Source organism: Mixophyes fleayi, chromosome 1 (genome assembly GCF_038048845.1).
Source record: "Mixophyes fleayi isolate aMixFle1 chromosome 1, aMixFle1.hap1, whole genome shotgun sequence".
NCBI classification, from domain to species: domain Eukaryota; kingdom Metazoa; phylum Chordata; class Amphibia; order Anura; family Limnodynastidae; genus Mixophyes; species Mixophyes fleayi.
In genome coordinates this window covers 363536654-363552493 of record NC_134402.1, presented here as the reverse complement: position 1 = coordinate 363552493, position 15840 = coordinate 363536654, and the positions used below count along the sequence as shown (strand labels likewise).

At 37.3% G+C, this 15840-nt stretch overlaps 1 protein-coding gene across 2 annotated transcripts in view; it reads left to right on the top strand.

The window, feature by feature from the left end:
* The window catches only part of KSR2 (kinase suppressor of ras 2), a 388289-nt gene that overhangs the window by 74819 nt on the left and 297630 nt on the right, over positions 1 to 15840 (top strand). For both annotated transcript variants that reach the window (XM_075178524.1, XM_075178525.1), the window contains exon 3: positions 14256 to 14406. In XM_075178524.1, coding sequence (XP_075034625.1) covers positions 14256 to 14406 — 151 coding nt within the window. The remainder of the gene's footprint in view (positions 1 to 14255; positions 14407 to 15840) is intronic.

The window sequence follows — 15840 nt, the reverse complement described above, 5'->3', positions numbered from 1 at the left end:
GACAATAAACATATTTAACCAGGTCTGCTAACCTATTTAATATAAAAATTGCAATGGAAACTCAAAATCTCCAAATGGCTAATATATGTCATTAAAATAAGCATTCAAATAAAATAAATGCATAAGATCCAGACAAAATGTAAATAAAGCAATCTTGGTAGAGATTTTCAAACCAACTTGGTTAAACGAAGTCTCCCATATACTTCCTCACTTCAAAAAAGAATGGGTGGGGAATGTCTAAATAATATATAGAATTTTTTTTTTAAAAGTCCAATAAAATGCATGCAAAAAAGTAGGAGTACTCACGTTGTAGACAAGTTCTTATTAATCATTTCTGTAGTGCAGGATCACTTATAAGTACCAGTATGTTTGTAGTCTGGTACTATCTCTAATACTAGTGATGCCCTGTCGTCTGATCACAAAACGGAGGATTTCCTGTCTCTTGGAACGCAAAATGTGGTCCAAAAGCCAGTCTTCCGTTTTTCGGCTTGGTAATTTGGAACGCATATAATCTCTAACGTTCTCCGATAGTCCGATGGGAACGAAAAGATAATGGTTCTCGTAGCTATGTGTATTATGGTCCAGTAAATGTATAAATGTGGTATAGCCTCCTCTTTAACGCGTTTCACCCCACATCAAGGGCTTCGTCAGGATAGGAAGCTAGAATGGTGTGTATGGCTTGTTAATCCAAATATGGGCGATATTTATACCTATATGGAACACACAGAACACACCCTCAGTCACTGCTCTCCAGTCTTTTTATTGGTTCACAGACACTTATAAGCTTTGCAATATATTATAAAAAACACAAGCAGAATATATATATAAATGGATGACATATCATATGGCTATCTGTCATAAACATAACATAAGCAAAATATATATATATATAATACATGGCATGGCATAGGCAATTTATCTACTCCCATGGAGTCCAGATTACACATAAGAAAAAATTCCTTTTAAATATATTGCAGACATATAACAAAAGGGGGGTAATACAAAGTAAAAAAAATGGGGAGCCTACCTCAAAGAGAAAAGTTTAAAATGGACAAAAACTAAGTCCCTATAAAAGATCCTAGGTCAAAATCAATATTGAGACCTCTGGGGGTCAAAGTATCAAGGTCAAAAATCCCTTTTGCTTCTTCCCTAGAAATCAATGCTATAAAGTCCCCTCCTCGCAACGGTTTCATCACTTTTTTAATCCCAGTAAATCGTAGTAAAGTTGGATCATGATTGTGCATATTAGAAAAGTGAGCAGATACACTGTGGGCCTCGAATTGTTTTTTAATGTTACGTAGATGATCTGAAATTCTTACTTTAAGTTTTCTCACAGTCCTGCCCACATATTGTAGGCCACAAGGACACTCCAACATGTACACTACACCCGAGATTTCACAGGATATTTGTTCTTTAATTTCATGTTTTCTTTTGTTGATAGTTGAAAAGAAAGCGGTTATTGGTTTGGTGGTATTAGGCTTTGTGGTCTTACATGCCTGACATTGATTACAATAGAAGAAACCTTTCTCTTGCTCCTTTAACCAAGTTTCTTTTGAGTCTATCCTATCCATTGGGACATAACTGTTAATTAAATGTCATTTAAATTTGCTGCATTCCTATAAACCACTTTTGGTCTATCTGAAAGAATGGTGCATAATTTCTCGTCCATCAAGAGAACAGGCCAATGTTATTTGAAGATTCCTTCAGGTGCTCTTGCTCCATTACTGAACTGGGTAATGAAGAGGACTTCATTCATCTTGGTGTCCTTATCTTCATTTCTATTCCTGGGCATCAGTAGATTTTCTCTCTTCATGTTTTTAGTTTCTAAATGTGCCCTTTCTACAACCTCATCATCATAATTCCTTTCCCTAAACCTCTCTTTCAGGGAAGAAGCTTGTATTTCAAAGGTGGAGATGTCAGAAGAATTCCTTCTGACTCTCATCATCTGGCCTTTTGGTATATTGTTCAGCCACCTTTTATAGTGGTTGCTGGTGAACAGTATAAAGGTGTTCCTATCAACCAGTTTCAAAAAGGTCTTTGTCTGAAGAATGCCCTTTTCCACATATATTTCAAGATCCAGAAACTCGACTTTCTCCTTGCTGTTATTCTCAGTAAAGTGGAGATTCGAGCTGTTGTTGTTGATATAGGTAACAAACTCATGGAGCGTCTGCATAGGGCCAATGCAGATACAGATGATGTCATCAACATACCTCCGCCATTCTAGCAGATGTTCCTTAAATGGGTTGTTTGCCCAGATGCAGGTATTTACCCAGTATGCCAAGAATAGATTTGCATAGCTGGGAGCAAATTTGCTCCCCATAGCAGTCCCTCTTATTTGTCTGTAGTAACCACCTTGGAACCAGAAATAGTTGTACTCCAAGGTGAATGTGATGGCCTTGATGATAAATTCTATTTGTTCCAGTGGGATAGTGGCCTCTTTAACAAAGATGTTTCTGGTATGTTCACATCCACTAGAGTGCGCAATGACCGTATACAGTGAAGTGACATCACAGGTCATAAGTGTATATTCACTTTTCCACGGTATATTTCTGATCATATTCAGGACCTGTGACCTGTTTATTTTCCTTGCATTTATATTTATTATATGATTCATTTATGTACACATTATATGCTACATATGTGCGCCGTGGGACTTTTATGCTTTATCCCAGTATCTTATTATGCCTGGGATGGACATATGAAACCCACATGGAAAGGATGTCCTCTAAGAGAGGTAAACGTATCACATAGACAATAACAGTAACTTGGAAACATTGACTAAATGTTGCTGAATAATAATATGTATGGTTGCTAGATTTTCTATAATGTTTGTTTCATAAATTTGATCCTCAAGTACAGGGTTTCAGTGTAATTTAGCCAGGTGCTTCATTCTGAAAAAACATCAGCATTCATTGTCATATATTATGAAAATAGTAGGTGAGTAACTTCCAGTTAATGTACTTGAAAAACCATCAATGAATTTAATCTTGCTTGGAATAAAAGACACGGGGGTAAATGTATCAATCTGCGGGTTCTTCAACACCTGCGTGTTCAGCCTCTTCCGCAATTAAATTTCAAGCAGCGCTGCATTGTAAAGGGAAGTTAACCCTTTACAATGCAGTGCCGCTTTAAATTTAATCGCGGAAGAGGCTGAACACGCGGGTGTTGAAGAACCCGCAGATTGATACATTTACCCCTAGGTCTGTCATCCTGTGCGTAAATTATTAATAAGTCAAAAGAGCAGCCCAGATAGATCAACTGGTCTTTAACTAACATTAATATTGTATATTTTTTTACTGTCCTGAATAGGCAATGTTGGGGCCCCTTGAAAGGGGGACAGATGTCGGGACCCAACATCTCAGGGGGCCCATGGCTATTATTATTAACATTATGAAGAAACTTTTGCCAAAGAGGGCTGAGTTCTAACCTATTCTTACCCACTAGTTGTTTACCCAAACCAAAAACATAATAATATTATTGTTCTAAACTTAATTTTATTAGTGTTGTTAGTGTTTATTAAATGTTGTCAGATTGCTGTCTTTTGTATATTTGAAAACAAAATATTTTACTGACTAATCATAAAGTATTCCTGTCATTCATAGTGACATGATTAAATAGTCTATTGAATTCAACCTTTAATCCTCAAAAAACCTAGTTGATCCAAAGCAAATAAAAAAAAAACCCAAAACACATAGTCCAATTGGCCTTAAGACGGTAAATAAACGCTCTCTTGACGTCATACTTGCAATCAGGCACTATTGTATTTATGTTCTGTTTGCTAGGAAGAGGTCCAATCCCTTCCTGAATCTACAGTGTATGACAATTCCAGTTCTTTTGATAACTCATTCCAGTTTTAAGCCTTTTACAGTAAAGAATACTTTCTCCATTCCTGAGAACATGTACGACTCATCCTAGACAGCTTAGTGAATATACTGTTTCTATGATAGTGGTTGCTTTAGTGTTTTATTCCTTTTAACAGGTATAGAAATGATCTTGGGGACAGTGTTTTTGAAATTGTATCAATAAGAATAATTTGATACCTGAAATTATAGTTCTACAACTCTGCTTTGTAATTGGTCTAATTCAGTATTTTGTCTATATCCATATTAATTATATTATAATGCTAGGAAAGAATAATATGTCCATCAAGCCTCTCTTCGTAAAGAAATTGTTCAAAATGATGGATACTCCCTGTACCACATCGTAGGGGGGTCCTCCCTCAAACAATCATGGACCTCCACTGTTGCCATGATGCAGTGACACAGCACCAGTGTTGACATTTGGAACACTTGAGAGCTATCAGTGAGATTGGACACCACCTAACTAAGGTTAAGTACACACTGAAGAATTTTCCGACTGACGTGTTATCTCAAACGATTGTACCTACGACTGAAGGTCCGATCGCTTGGGCGATTCAGGCGTACACACTGACATGATTTATCTTCAGATCTGTGCTCTTCATCTGGTCCTCTAGTCATTTAGAGAATGACAGCACAATATGCATTCATTCATTCCTGTCACACTGATTAAAACCGCCGTTGTTATAGCTATCCACATGTCCTTACGTTAGCTTCTGAAACAAAATTTTCAGTCTCAGAACGAGCAAACAAATTATTCCATCTACAGCACTCTCTGCCTTTACTCACCAGGGGCCTGATTCATTAACATAAGTTAAATACTGACTGTTTTTTCATGTAGTACACAAATATCAACTTTAAATTTCAGTGTACAAATAAGCTATCAAGTATTTGTATGCTACATGAAAAAACAGTCAGTATTTAACTTATGTGCAAAACAATACTAATTTGCACACCTTGCATTGTAACATGGTTTTGTCCAGGAGACTGAAATAAGAAGTTTTTTCAAGTTAAGATCCTTAATGAATCAGACCCCAGGACATGTTCATTGCCGGCATCGGCTGAGAAGATCATGACTCTGTAAACACTATGGAGATTGTGATCTTGAGTGCATACACACTACATGATCGGAAGGTGATTGGAACGATTATTAAACAGTACGACCAATCAAATAAAACGACGATCGGCACTTTAGAACGATTGTCGTTCATTGTGTGATTATACACACTAACGCAAAATGTGTCACACAGCGGTTGTTTATCGGGTGTTTGAACTGATAATCAGCTGAAAAACCTCCAGTGTGTACCTAGCCTAAGCTATTCACACAGCTCACAAGTGTGTAATAAACACTGCTCTCCGGTATGAATAGGCCGCATTCACTTTATAATCTAAGTTTAATAATCTCGTTCCAATCACCTTCCAATCATGTAGTGTGTGTATGAATTCACGACTGATTCCACAACTAACTGCCGACAATTCCTCAAACTGCGACTCCTTTCGTGGGCGTGTGTATGTAAATTTCTGATGTCTGTATCTGTCCCACGTGGTGCGTTGTCCGCTCATCTATTGCATTTATGTGTACAGCATATGTCTAATTATACACCTTTGCCTGCAGTCTACAAGAAAAACACATTCCTATGTTTTCTAGAGCTGTGTGGAGATGTTCTGCCTTTATTTAAATTTCTTGGCAATATCACTGCAGGGTCATCATATGTCATTTCAGTGTGTATGAAATGAGAATCTTTTAACACGACAATAAGGATGTGAAAAGTCGCTGCCCGAACGGTCAGTCTTTTGTCTAAACGTGTCTAGTATGTACACATGAATCGCCTGAGCGATCGGACCTTCGGTCGTAGGTGCAATCGTTGTAGATAAGACGCCGCTCGGAAAATTCTCCAGTGTGTACCTAGTCTAAGCTTTATTTTAGTAGTCAGATATATCATATTTTCCCACCAATATTAAAGCATGGAAGCACGACTGTGACTTCAGTGGTGTAATGAAGCCAGCACTTTGTTTTAGCTGCTGGGGCAGTGCACCCTAACTGGAGATGCCGTATATAACAATGGAGGAAGAGATTTACTTATCTATATATTGGATTTATACTGAAAATGTTCATAATGTGTCATATTTCCAATTATTTAAGCTTTGTACTAAATTCATTATTGTAGCAATTGTATAGTTCTGGGCAGAATATGGTTGCTGGGTAGAATATGCTGGTAATTGCTGGGTATAATATGCTGGTAATTGCTGGGTATAATATGCTGGTAATTGCTGGGTATAATATGCTGGTAATTGCTGGGTATACTATGCTGGTAATTGTTGGGTATAATATGCTTGGTACTGCTGGTTATTATATGCACTTTGATCCCAGCAAACTATGGTTCTTCTGTGTACTGACAGATGCTTAGTGCCACTTAACACATTTACAGTTTACAAATGATTAAGCCACACACAATATTTGACATAGCCACATCCAATATTTTGCATGACCACACCCACTATATTTCTTTTCTGTGACATACGGCTCATGCTGTAATAGGATTCCCCGTTTCACTGGTATTGCTCCTTTCTTTTATTAAGGATTGCACCATTTGTTTTATTAATCCACATAAAATCCAATTGTAAATACTATCCAAGTCGGGGAATAATTCTAATAATCACCATAATATAAAGAGGTTGTCTGCACTAGACATCAATGTCTCAAGTCCAAGTTTTATTTTATCTCATTAAAGTATAATAACATTCAATGTGTTTGAAATCTAAAATTGTTTAAAGGCAAATAGTGTAGCCTGTTTTATCTCACTGCTTCTTATGTGTACTTCTCTGTTCCTGTAGTACAGTAGGTCACAGAGGGCAGGGCAGGCAGTAGTCTGATGAGGTCAAGAACAAAATAAAGTCAGGTTAGAAATCCACAGACAAAGTGCACCAGAATCTCTATGAGAAACAGGAAGAAAGGGCACATAAATAAAAAAGTACTGCGACATGACTATTCATATTGGCCACAAGAGGGCAACAGATGACAGTAAACAGCCACCGTACCAAAAAAGAAAGATATATTTATATTATTACTATTATTATTATTATTATTATTATTATTATATATTATTGGCCGCAAGAGGGCAGCAGATGACAGTAAACAGCCACCGACCTAGAAAACAAAGCTATACCTATATTTATATTATTATTATTATCATTATTATTATTATTATGATACATGGTGGTCTTTCAACGCTGTTATTACTCCAATAATAATAATCAGCTAGTATATGCGTTGAAAAAAAAAAAAAAACATAACCAGAAAAAAAATGATCATGTGTAACATGATTCAATTTATGGTTAACAAGCACCCAATAAGAGGCAGCTGGCGGGTCATGACCGCAATAGGGAGCTTGTCATGGGTACCGCTGCAGGGGACGTATTGTTGGTTCAGGAGGAACCAACTCCTAGTCAGGTGGTATATTTGGGCTACAAAAGCAGGCATAAGTGGGTTAAAAATAAAGGGAAGAGAGGGGGGTGAGTAGGGTCATGTCTGAACCCACACTAACATTTAAAATCAGATGGCGCATTCACCTCCCCCTCTTGCAAATCGAACAAGTAGAGGTAACCTCAACCATTTAGGAGTTAGGAATGGTTAGAATATTGAACGTTTCTTAAATTTGTGTCACTTGTTTGTCTTGTGCCCTGTTTTGTGTACTTAAAAAAAAAAGATGTACAATGAAATATTTATGATGTTAAAGAAAAGCAAATAAAATGAAAATAGAAAAACATTATAAGAAGACATACAAGAAAAATGATGGAGATATTTATTTTTGAAGTCATTAAGTTTTGATTTAGTCACATCCTGTGTTGCGGTTTAGGTGAGGGGCTTATTGGTTGTCCCTTGGAGAAGGTGGGACTGTACAGTTTGGAGGAACTCTGGGACATGTTCGCCGGTGGTCCTGAAGGCTTTATGTACCACGGAATGAGTTATTGCACAATTTTGGTTGTCCCTGGGATATAGGGTCAATTGACGTGTTGGATGGGCACGGCCTATGTGATCGTTGGTTTTGGTTATCGGCACAATTTCTAGTGGCCTTTGGGGGCATTTGGTCACCTGGTTTATTTGTCAACAAAATTTATTACCACCTTCCTTTTACATGTGAATTATTGTATAGTGCTCGCATTATGCTATTAGTTTATACTTAGGTTAACTCCTTGCAGACCAGGGATATTTAGCGTCTGACCAGACTATATATTATGTATTTTTTTGCTCTACAAAAGCTTTTACTAGTTTTATATTTTTATTGACTCATATGGCTTTATTTTGCATAGTGAGCAGTTGTTACAGCTTTTATGGTGTTTTTTTTTTTTTAAAAAAATAAATTGAAAATGGTTTTATTTTATTTATTTTAAAAATAAAATTGACATTAATTATGGATTACAGTGAGATTCCGACACTTGAAGTATTTGGCTCACACTGTCCCTGAATCTTTATGCCTCTCGAAGTGTGGCGAGTAGATTCAGGAGATAATTCATTCCACGCAAGCAAAATGATCATGCTCCTGCTCTATACTTATCTATAACATGAAACATGAGAAGATAACTTTTCTTTGGTCACAAACGCAAGAATTGAGTGGCGTGAAAATGTATTTTGCTTTCGCCCGTGAAGCATTATAATGTGCGAAAACGTAGAATTGATTTAACCCCTAATAGTCACTGTCTATAAACAGCAATTGAAAGATTCTAGATAGAATGAGAAAAATAGCTTTTGTAAGTGCTACTTTTCCTCTGAGAGTGGCCAAAAAGCAAAAGCTTTCAGCAAGCAATTAACAACAGGGGCTAGATTTACAAAAGGGACTTTTGATGAAACCACCAGTCTTCGGCGGTTTTAAAACCACTGGATTTATCATATTTACCGACTTTTTGTAGTTGGCGTCCAGGAGCCTCCCGGGGGGGGGGGGGGGGGGCCTGACGTAATGATGTGTCATTTTACAGCGGGGGGCGGGGCCAAATGCCACAATTCCCGGAGAATCGCTGCATTTTGGACCTAATTCTGCCCACTTCCTAGTGCGGGAGATTGCCATACTCTCTCGGGAGTCTGTGAAACTCACCCGAAATGCAGGAGTCTCCCCGACATTCTGGAAGAGTTGCCAAGTAGGGGATTTACTGAAGGCCAAACCGCCAGGAAAAAGGCATAAAACCACAGATTTACAAACTACCACTTTACATATCGCCATCCTGATATGTAACATGATCAAAATACAAGCAGCCAGATTTACTAAGCTGCTGTTTGACAAACCATCAGGAAAATCACCAGTAAAAATAGATAGTTGTGAGAGGTGGGTTTGCGCAAACTGCATTGCTGTTGCCATTCAGAACATAAGAGGAAGCACCATTGACATATACATTATAGGGACAATCATTATTTATTAATTATGGGGGGAAATTATTTTATAATTAACTTATGTGGAAAAATTTATTTTTCGTTATATTAAGGGGACAATATTATTATATTATGGGGAAATATGAATATATAATTATATCAAATGGGCAATACTATTTGATTGCTGATGAGGACAGAAGTTATTTATGATGCACACATGTGGCACTACATAGTGCCCCCATGATATCATTAATAATTCAATAATATTGTCCCCTAAATATAATGAAAAATAAAATGTGCCCACTTAAGTTAATTATAAATTAATTTGGACCCTTAATCAATAAATAATGATTGCCCCCATAATGTCAGTGATGCCACCTCTTATGTTCTGAATGGCAGGTGTTTGAGCTATCTAGCCAATCAGATGCAGGTATAGAGAAAATTCTTTTTACTGGCGGTTTCGATGGCGGCTTTGACCATAACACCGGCGGTTTAGCTGTTTTTAATCTGCCACACATCGCCAGGCATTTCACATTGCAGCCTCAAACAGCAGTATGGTAGATGCAGCGATTTGGAGCACTAAACCGTCTGCGTTGTTTGGCGTTTTAAAACCACCAAACACAATTCTTAGTAAATCTACCCACAAGTTGCTTTATTTCTTTGCATATATTGGGGCCTATTTATCAATCACATAGCTGCATATTTAAGTATCCGGTTAATTTATGACTAGGGCATTCCAGCAGATGTCCCTGTCTCTTTGAAAGCAAAAGCAGTCCCATCCGTTTCTATGGGGACTGCTAGTTATTTTGCTATTTTGCACCATTTAACAAGTTATGAAAATCAAATATTTGAAGCCTATGGGGAGGCAACTTACCTGCTCTCTCCTCCGGTCACTATAGGAAAGGTGGTCACTTTGCGATAGTGACTATAGAGGACAAAGGAGACCGGTCTTCACAGGAACAGCAGTGTTTCGTAATTGTTGTTCCTGTTGAAGAATTTTAATAAATAGTCACGATATTTCAATCCTTGTCTTTGCGATAAGGATTGAAATTAATTGCGTTTAAAATGTGGATGATAATAAATATGACCCATAGGCGGATAAAATCTGAAATTTCTTGAGGGTGGTTGTAATTATTTTCATATTTGGGCTTCACACAAGTTCATTTTTGATCATTTTTACGGATCAAAATAAAATGATGTAAAAGCTGCTCACAAGCTTGGAGAACATGAATTGGTTAAGCAACAGCAGAAGAAGAAACTGCCTAATATTATAACAAACGTCCCAGATATGTGGGCGTCAAGCACGGAAATGTCCAAGAGTCCCAGCCTTTTCTATTAATCCCTGAAGTTTGTAATAAGAATGAGCGTGTGTAGGAAGATAAGGTGTGCACAGGTCATTCTTGTGTGTGGGCAGCATCCTAGATACTGAACACATTGTAGGCGATAAGTAAGATCTTAACGTGTTTTATATTTAGTGGCAAATGACGTTTTGTTGTAGAAAATAACTATTTGTAGCCTTGAAGGTCTGCTCTTTCTGAATTTCTAATACAGTGCTATTTTCATGATAATATTTTGCATGAAATCATCATCATCACCATTATTTAAATAGCGCCACTAATTCCGCAGCGCTGTACAGAGAACTCATTCACATCAGTCCCTGCCCAATGGAGCTTAATCTTAGTCTAAATTCCCTAACATACATACACACACAGAGAGAGAGAGAGAGAGACGATGGTCAATTTCTGATAGCAGCCAAATAACCTATCAGTATGTTTTTGGAGTGTGGGAGGAAACCCGAGCACCCGGAGGAAACTCACACAAACACAGGGAGAACATACAAACTCCACACAGATAAGGCCATGGTCAGGAATTGATCTCATGACCCCAGCTAACTACTTTTCCACCGTGCTGCCATAATGACATGTATCAATCTGTTCCTTTATCGATCATATCATAGGTTTATTGTGGAGGCAAAATAAAATCATACTGCTTGTTGCCTTCCATAAATGTTGTCAGGGATAGCAGGCAATACATGTGATCGTCAGTATATATAGTCTTTAGCGACCGGTGAAAATAAGTGTCCTATAAAAATGATCTGCAGAAACATCAGATGTCCACTAAGTAAGGAGTTCTAAAATATGGCATTCTAATAATTATATATCTATTGTGATACAATGTCAAGGCTACCTAAAAATGTCATTAATAAAAAAAGATAGAAAATAACAGGTCCCAGTAGTGATCCCTGTACTACACCACTAATAACTTCATCACAGTCTGAATAACTCCATCTCAAACTACCATTTAATTCTATCATTCAGCCAGTTCTCTAGCCATGTAATTTCCTACCCTAGACCAACTGTAGTATTCTCAATTTATGCAACAGACTGTTATGTGGAACAGTATCAATCTGATCAACTTTATTACTAGATTTTACAAACATTTAATCATATAAGTGCTGTTTTATTACCATTTATTTATTTTATGCACATTTATCCAGTACCGGTTATGTATAATAACTACCATGGTGGTCAGATAATGTAAATCTGAGCCTAGTTATTTAGTTCAGTAGAAACACTTCAGTTATTTTGGGTATATGATTTAGCTCAGTAATACAGAGTCTATGAAATCTATTAATGTCAAATAGTGGATTTACTTGTTCTTTAATCTCCAAGGTCCGTTTATGCACAGTATGTTATTGAGATTCTGGTACTTAACACTGGGATGTTGTGTTTACGTGTCCCTCTGGAGTGGTTAATTACGCATTTGTTAATTATTCACTACCACGCTATCGTGGTAGGAGTCCTCTGGGATATGGAGCTGCTTTCTCTTGTAGCCTCTGGCTAGTGTGCAGTTTTCTATCAGCTCTCTGTATATAGAAATCTGTGATATTTTTCCTGACCTGCTGTTTTCTTCTTTGTTCTTTTCTGAATCTAAATCCTAAAATGTTTTAAATTTTTAACATATGTCTTGGGCTCCACTGAACACACCACATAACCTTAAGGAACGTACTCATTTACTTTTTAAAATGTTTTTATTTAGCATTTTGCAAACTACAACCCAAACTTCTTGTAGCAATAATTTTATAGCAGGTATGTGGAAGGGATGTTTTGGGCAGCATGTGGCCCTCAATCCTCTTCCTTTGAGGCTCTATTAAGAATTAGATATAAATATGGCCCCAACTATTTTAAACTCTGTTATCACAATAGGAGATCTGACAATGTTCCTTGTGATTTTGTTTAAAAGGGAGATTGAAATATAGTAACTGCAATAATCTAAATTAAAAATGCAGTTATTAAAAATATAAGTAATTATAATTTGTTTGCATATAAAAAAGCAGTTTTCCATGGAACGCAGCACTTTATCTATCTATCTATCTATCTATCTATCTATCTATCTATCTATCTATCTATCTATCTATCTATCTGTCTCTCTGTCTCTGTCTATCTATCTATCTGTCTCTATCTATCTATCTATCTATCTATCTATTTATCTATCTACCTACCTATCTGTGGCGACTATGTAGTATATCTATTGTCTGATTGCTATTTTCTGTTGAATTCATGTATGACAATGTATATTGTATGTAACCTTGTAATATAATCTCAACATGTGCTTTGGTAGATGACATGAGTTTGAATTTATGCAAGTACCAGTAATCTTTTGAAACTAGACAGGCCCGGGATAGATATGGGTCTTGGGGGAGTTTGAACCCAAAGTTGTAAACCATCTAGCCCAGCAAAGAAGGAGCAGAGGTGAGAACTCAAGGTCTGGTGAACATTCCATCTCCATACATCGCTAGCTCACTTTGAAGCCCTGTGACATTTGGGAGATCAATCTGTCTTTATTGACAGCTAAACTCCAAAGGTGGGGGGTGAGGGTTATGAGTAAAAAAGGGTTTAAAATCTTCTGCTCTTAGACATCAAATTGTCCATTTCTTGAGGAGAGTCTGTCAAGACTGAAATGTGCCATTGCTCAATGTGTGTTCCTTACACGCCAATTCCTGAAACTTGTAAGTAGGGGGTCTGGTGTTATTTTCTATTTTACTTTCCGAAACTCATTTGTACAATTATTGTATGTCTATTTATTACCTTTTTGTAAATAAGCCTTGGAAATATTTTTCATATTAAACATATTTAATCTAGTGTATTTCTCTGTGATTCTTTGTGAACTTTAGATGCCCAGGGAGGCTCATGCTACATGTGTATGTGATTTAAGTGTGAAACATTAATAAGTGGTTCTGGTGAACATAAGGACATCATAATAAATCCTTTGTGGTGGCAGAAAAGGGTGTATTCATTGTTAATTAACTAAGGTAACATCAGTCACGGCCAGCTGTTCAGATTGCTATATCTGGGACAGGCTGGGCGTTCGTGACACTATCTATCTATCTATCTGTCTATCTATTTGCCTTCTCACCTCTTTGTCGGTTTCATCCAGTTTGTTTATTAGTTTACTGTGTTTGTCCCCAATTGTAAAGCGCTACGGAATATGTTGGCGCTATATAAATAAATGATGATGATGATGATCTATCTATCTATCTATCTCCAGGCAAACTCCCAGCAATATAATATAAAGCTTCTTACACAACATTGGCACATGTAGTAAAGAAATTTCCCTCACTCTAATGAGTTATATAAGGCATAATTGAAGATACACCATGTTGTAAGTTTTTTAGAAAATGTGTTTGATTAAAAGGGGTGGTATTAATGGGGTAGGAGGGGGGATTTTGATGTAATATTTACACTTTTGTACATATGCCTCGAAAGATTTTTCTTCACATCTGCATATCAAGGCGTACTTCCCATAATATCCTCTTTGTGTAAACGTACTTGGCGCTCCATGCAAAGCTTGTCCCCCCTTTCTTCTCATGCTTTGCTATAAAATAATGTAAGATCTCTAGATTGTACAGACATTAACAGAATAAGGTAGCACAAGTTTGAACAGTTGTTTATCTCTTTGATTGACACCAGTTTAAAATATAAAGTATAACTCAGTGTTATCATTCTCCAATTAATATAATAAACCTTTTGTTTCAGGAGATCAACCCTGGACAGTTGACGTTGGAAGAGCTGTTAGACATGAGCGATGAGCAGGTTTGTGAAACGCTGGGGAAGTTTGGTGCCAACAGCGAAGAATGTGACCGGTTAAATGCCTCCCTCTCGTGTCTACGCAGTGTGTACAAGTCAGGTGAGAACACCTTGCGGTAAATTACACTAAATTACAAATCATAGTTCATGCATCCTTTCACATATTTTAAATACATTACACAATTTGTATAGCATATGGTGCAATTCATACACAAAATATACAAAACTTCCCTACTCCATTTGGGTATGGTTAATAGTACTCAATTACATTTATCTATATCCATTAGTGAGAACAGCCATTGTTTGCTCTGACAATGTAAAATTATATATCATTGTAAAACTAATGTGAAATTAAATATCTGAAATATTTACCAATAGAACAGTGGTACCATCTGGCCAAAGTACCATTTCTTGGATATAAGGTCATTAGCGTTTCTTTTTCTTAAGATAAATCACTGAACATATATATATATATATGCTTGTCTACCGTTTTTTACATAAAGCAATGTGCTAGAAATCTCAGCAGTTAGTTAAGTTCCTTAGCTTCATCCTCCTTATTCTAGTCAGGAACACAGTGTGGTGACTTCATCAATTCAGACACAGTTCGAAATGGTTATGTGGTTGCTCAATTAGGCATTTTCTTTTTCTGTGGTAAAATCTTATATTTAGGGATGTATTAGCAAGTTTGCTAATGGAGCTCTATTTCTCAGGACTAGGTAACATAATGTAATCTTTTATAAGGTGAATGTTCACAACAGCACAGTATTTGAGGAGATGAGTTTGCTGATCTTGAGGGTGAAAGGTGACCAGTTTACCCATACAATTTGTAAGAGAGGGCAGGACTGAATGTGACATGTAGTGTAATGATGTGAGGAAATGAATGGAGTTAAGCGGAAAGCCACAGACTGGGTGACAGTGAAAGAAGCAGGGTCCTTAGCAGTGCAGAGTAGCAATATGAGGCTTCTGCAGAACTGATGCTGGAAGATAGTAATATCAAAATCACCTCTGTATGGAACAAGGTTCATACATCCAACTTATTCATATGTCCCTGTATTCCTACATAATAAATACTTAAACAAAATGGGGCATTTCTTGAACACAGGATCCTGACAGTATGCCCCCCTCAACAAGGCGGATTCCAGATGCCTTATAGATCCATCCACAGAAGGCAACTGAAAGTAAGACTTGAAAGCAAAAGCAGTATCCTTTTGGGCAGGAGATGTCAGCTGCAAAGGAGTGGATAACCCTCAGCCTAGACATTCCACGACTGGATGCTCAGTCATCTCATAGACTTCGGGCATATCAGTCGTCTCAGGAAAAGGAGTCATCTTGGAGACATCAGGCAGTTGTCTCATAGGCAGCACCTGAGACCACAGGCAAGGCAGCAACTGGAACCTTAGGACAAGAAGTTCTCTTGGAGACCTCAAGCAAAGCAGTCACAACAGAAACCTGTGGCAAAGCAGTCATCAGAGAGACTTTGGGCAAAGCAGGTGTCCTGGAGATGTTGGGCAAGTCACAAGGCTATCATACCTGT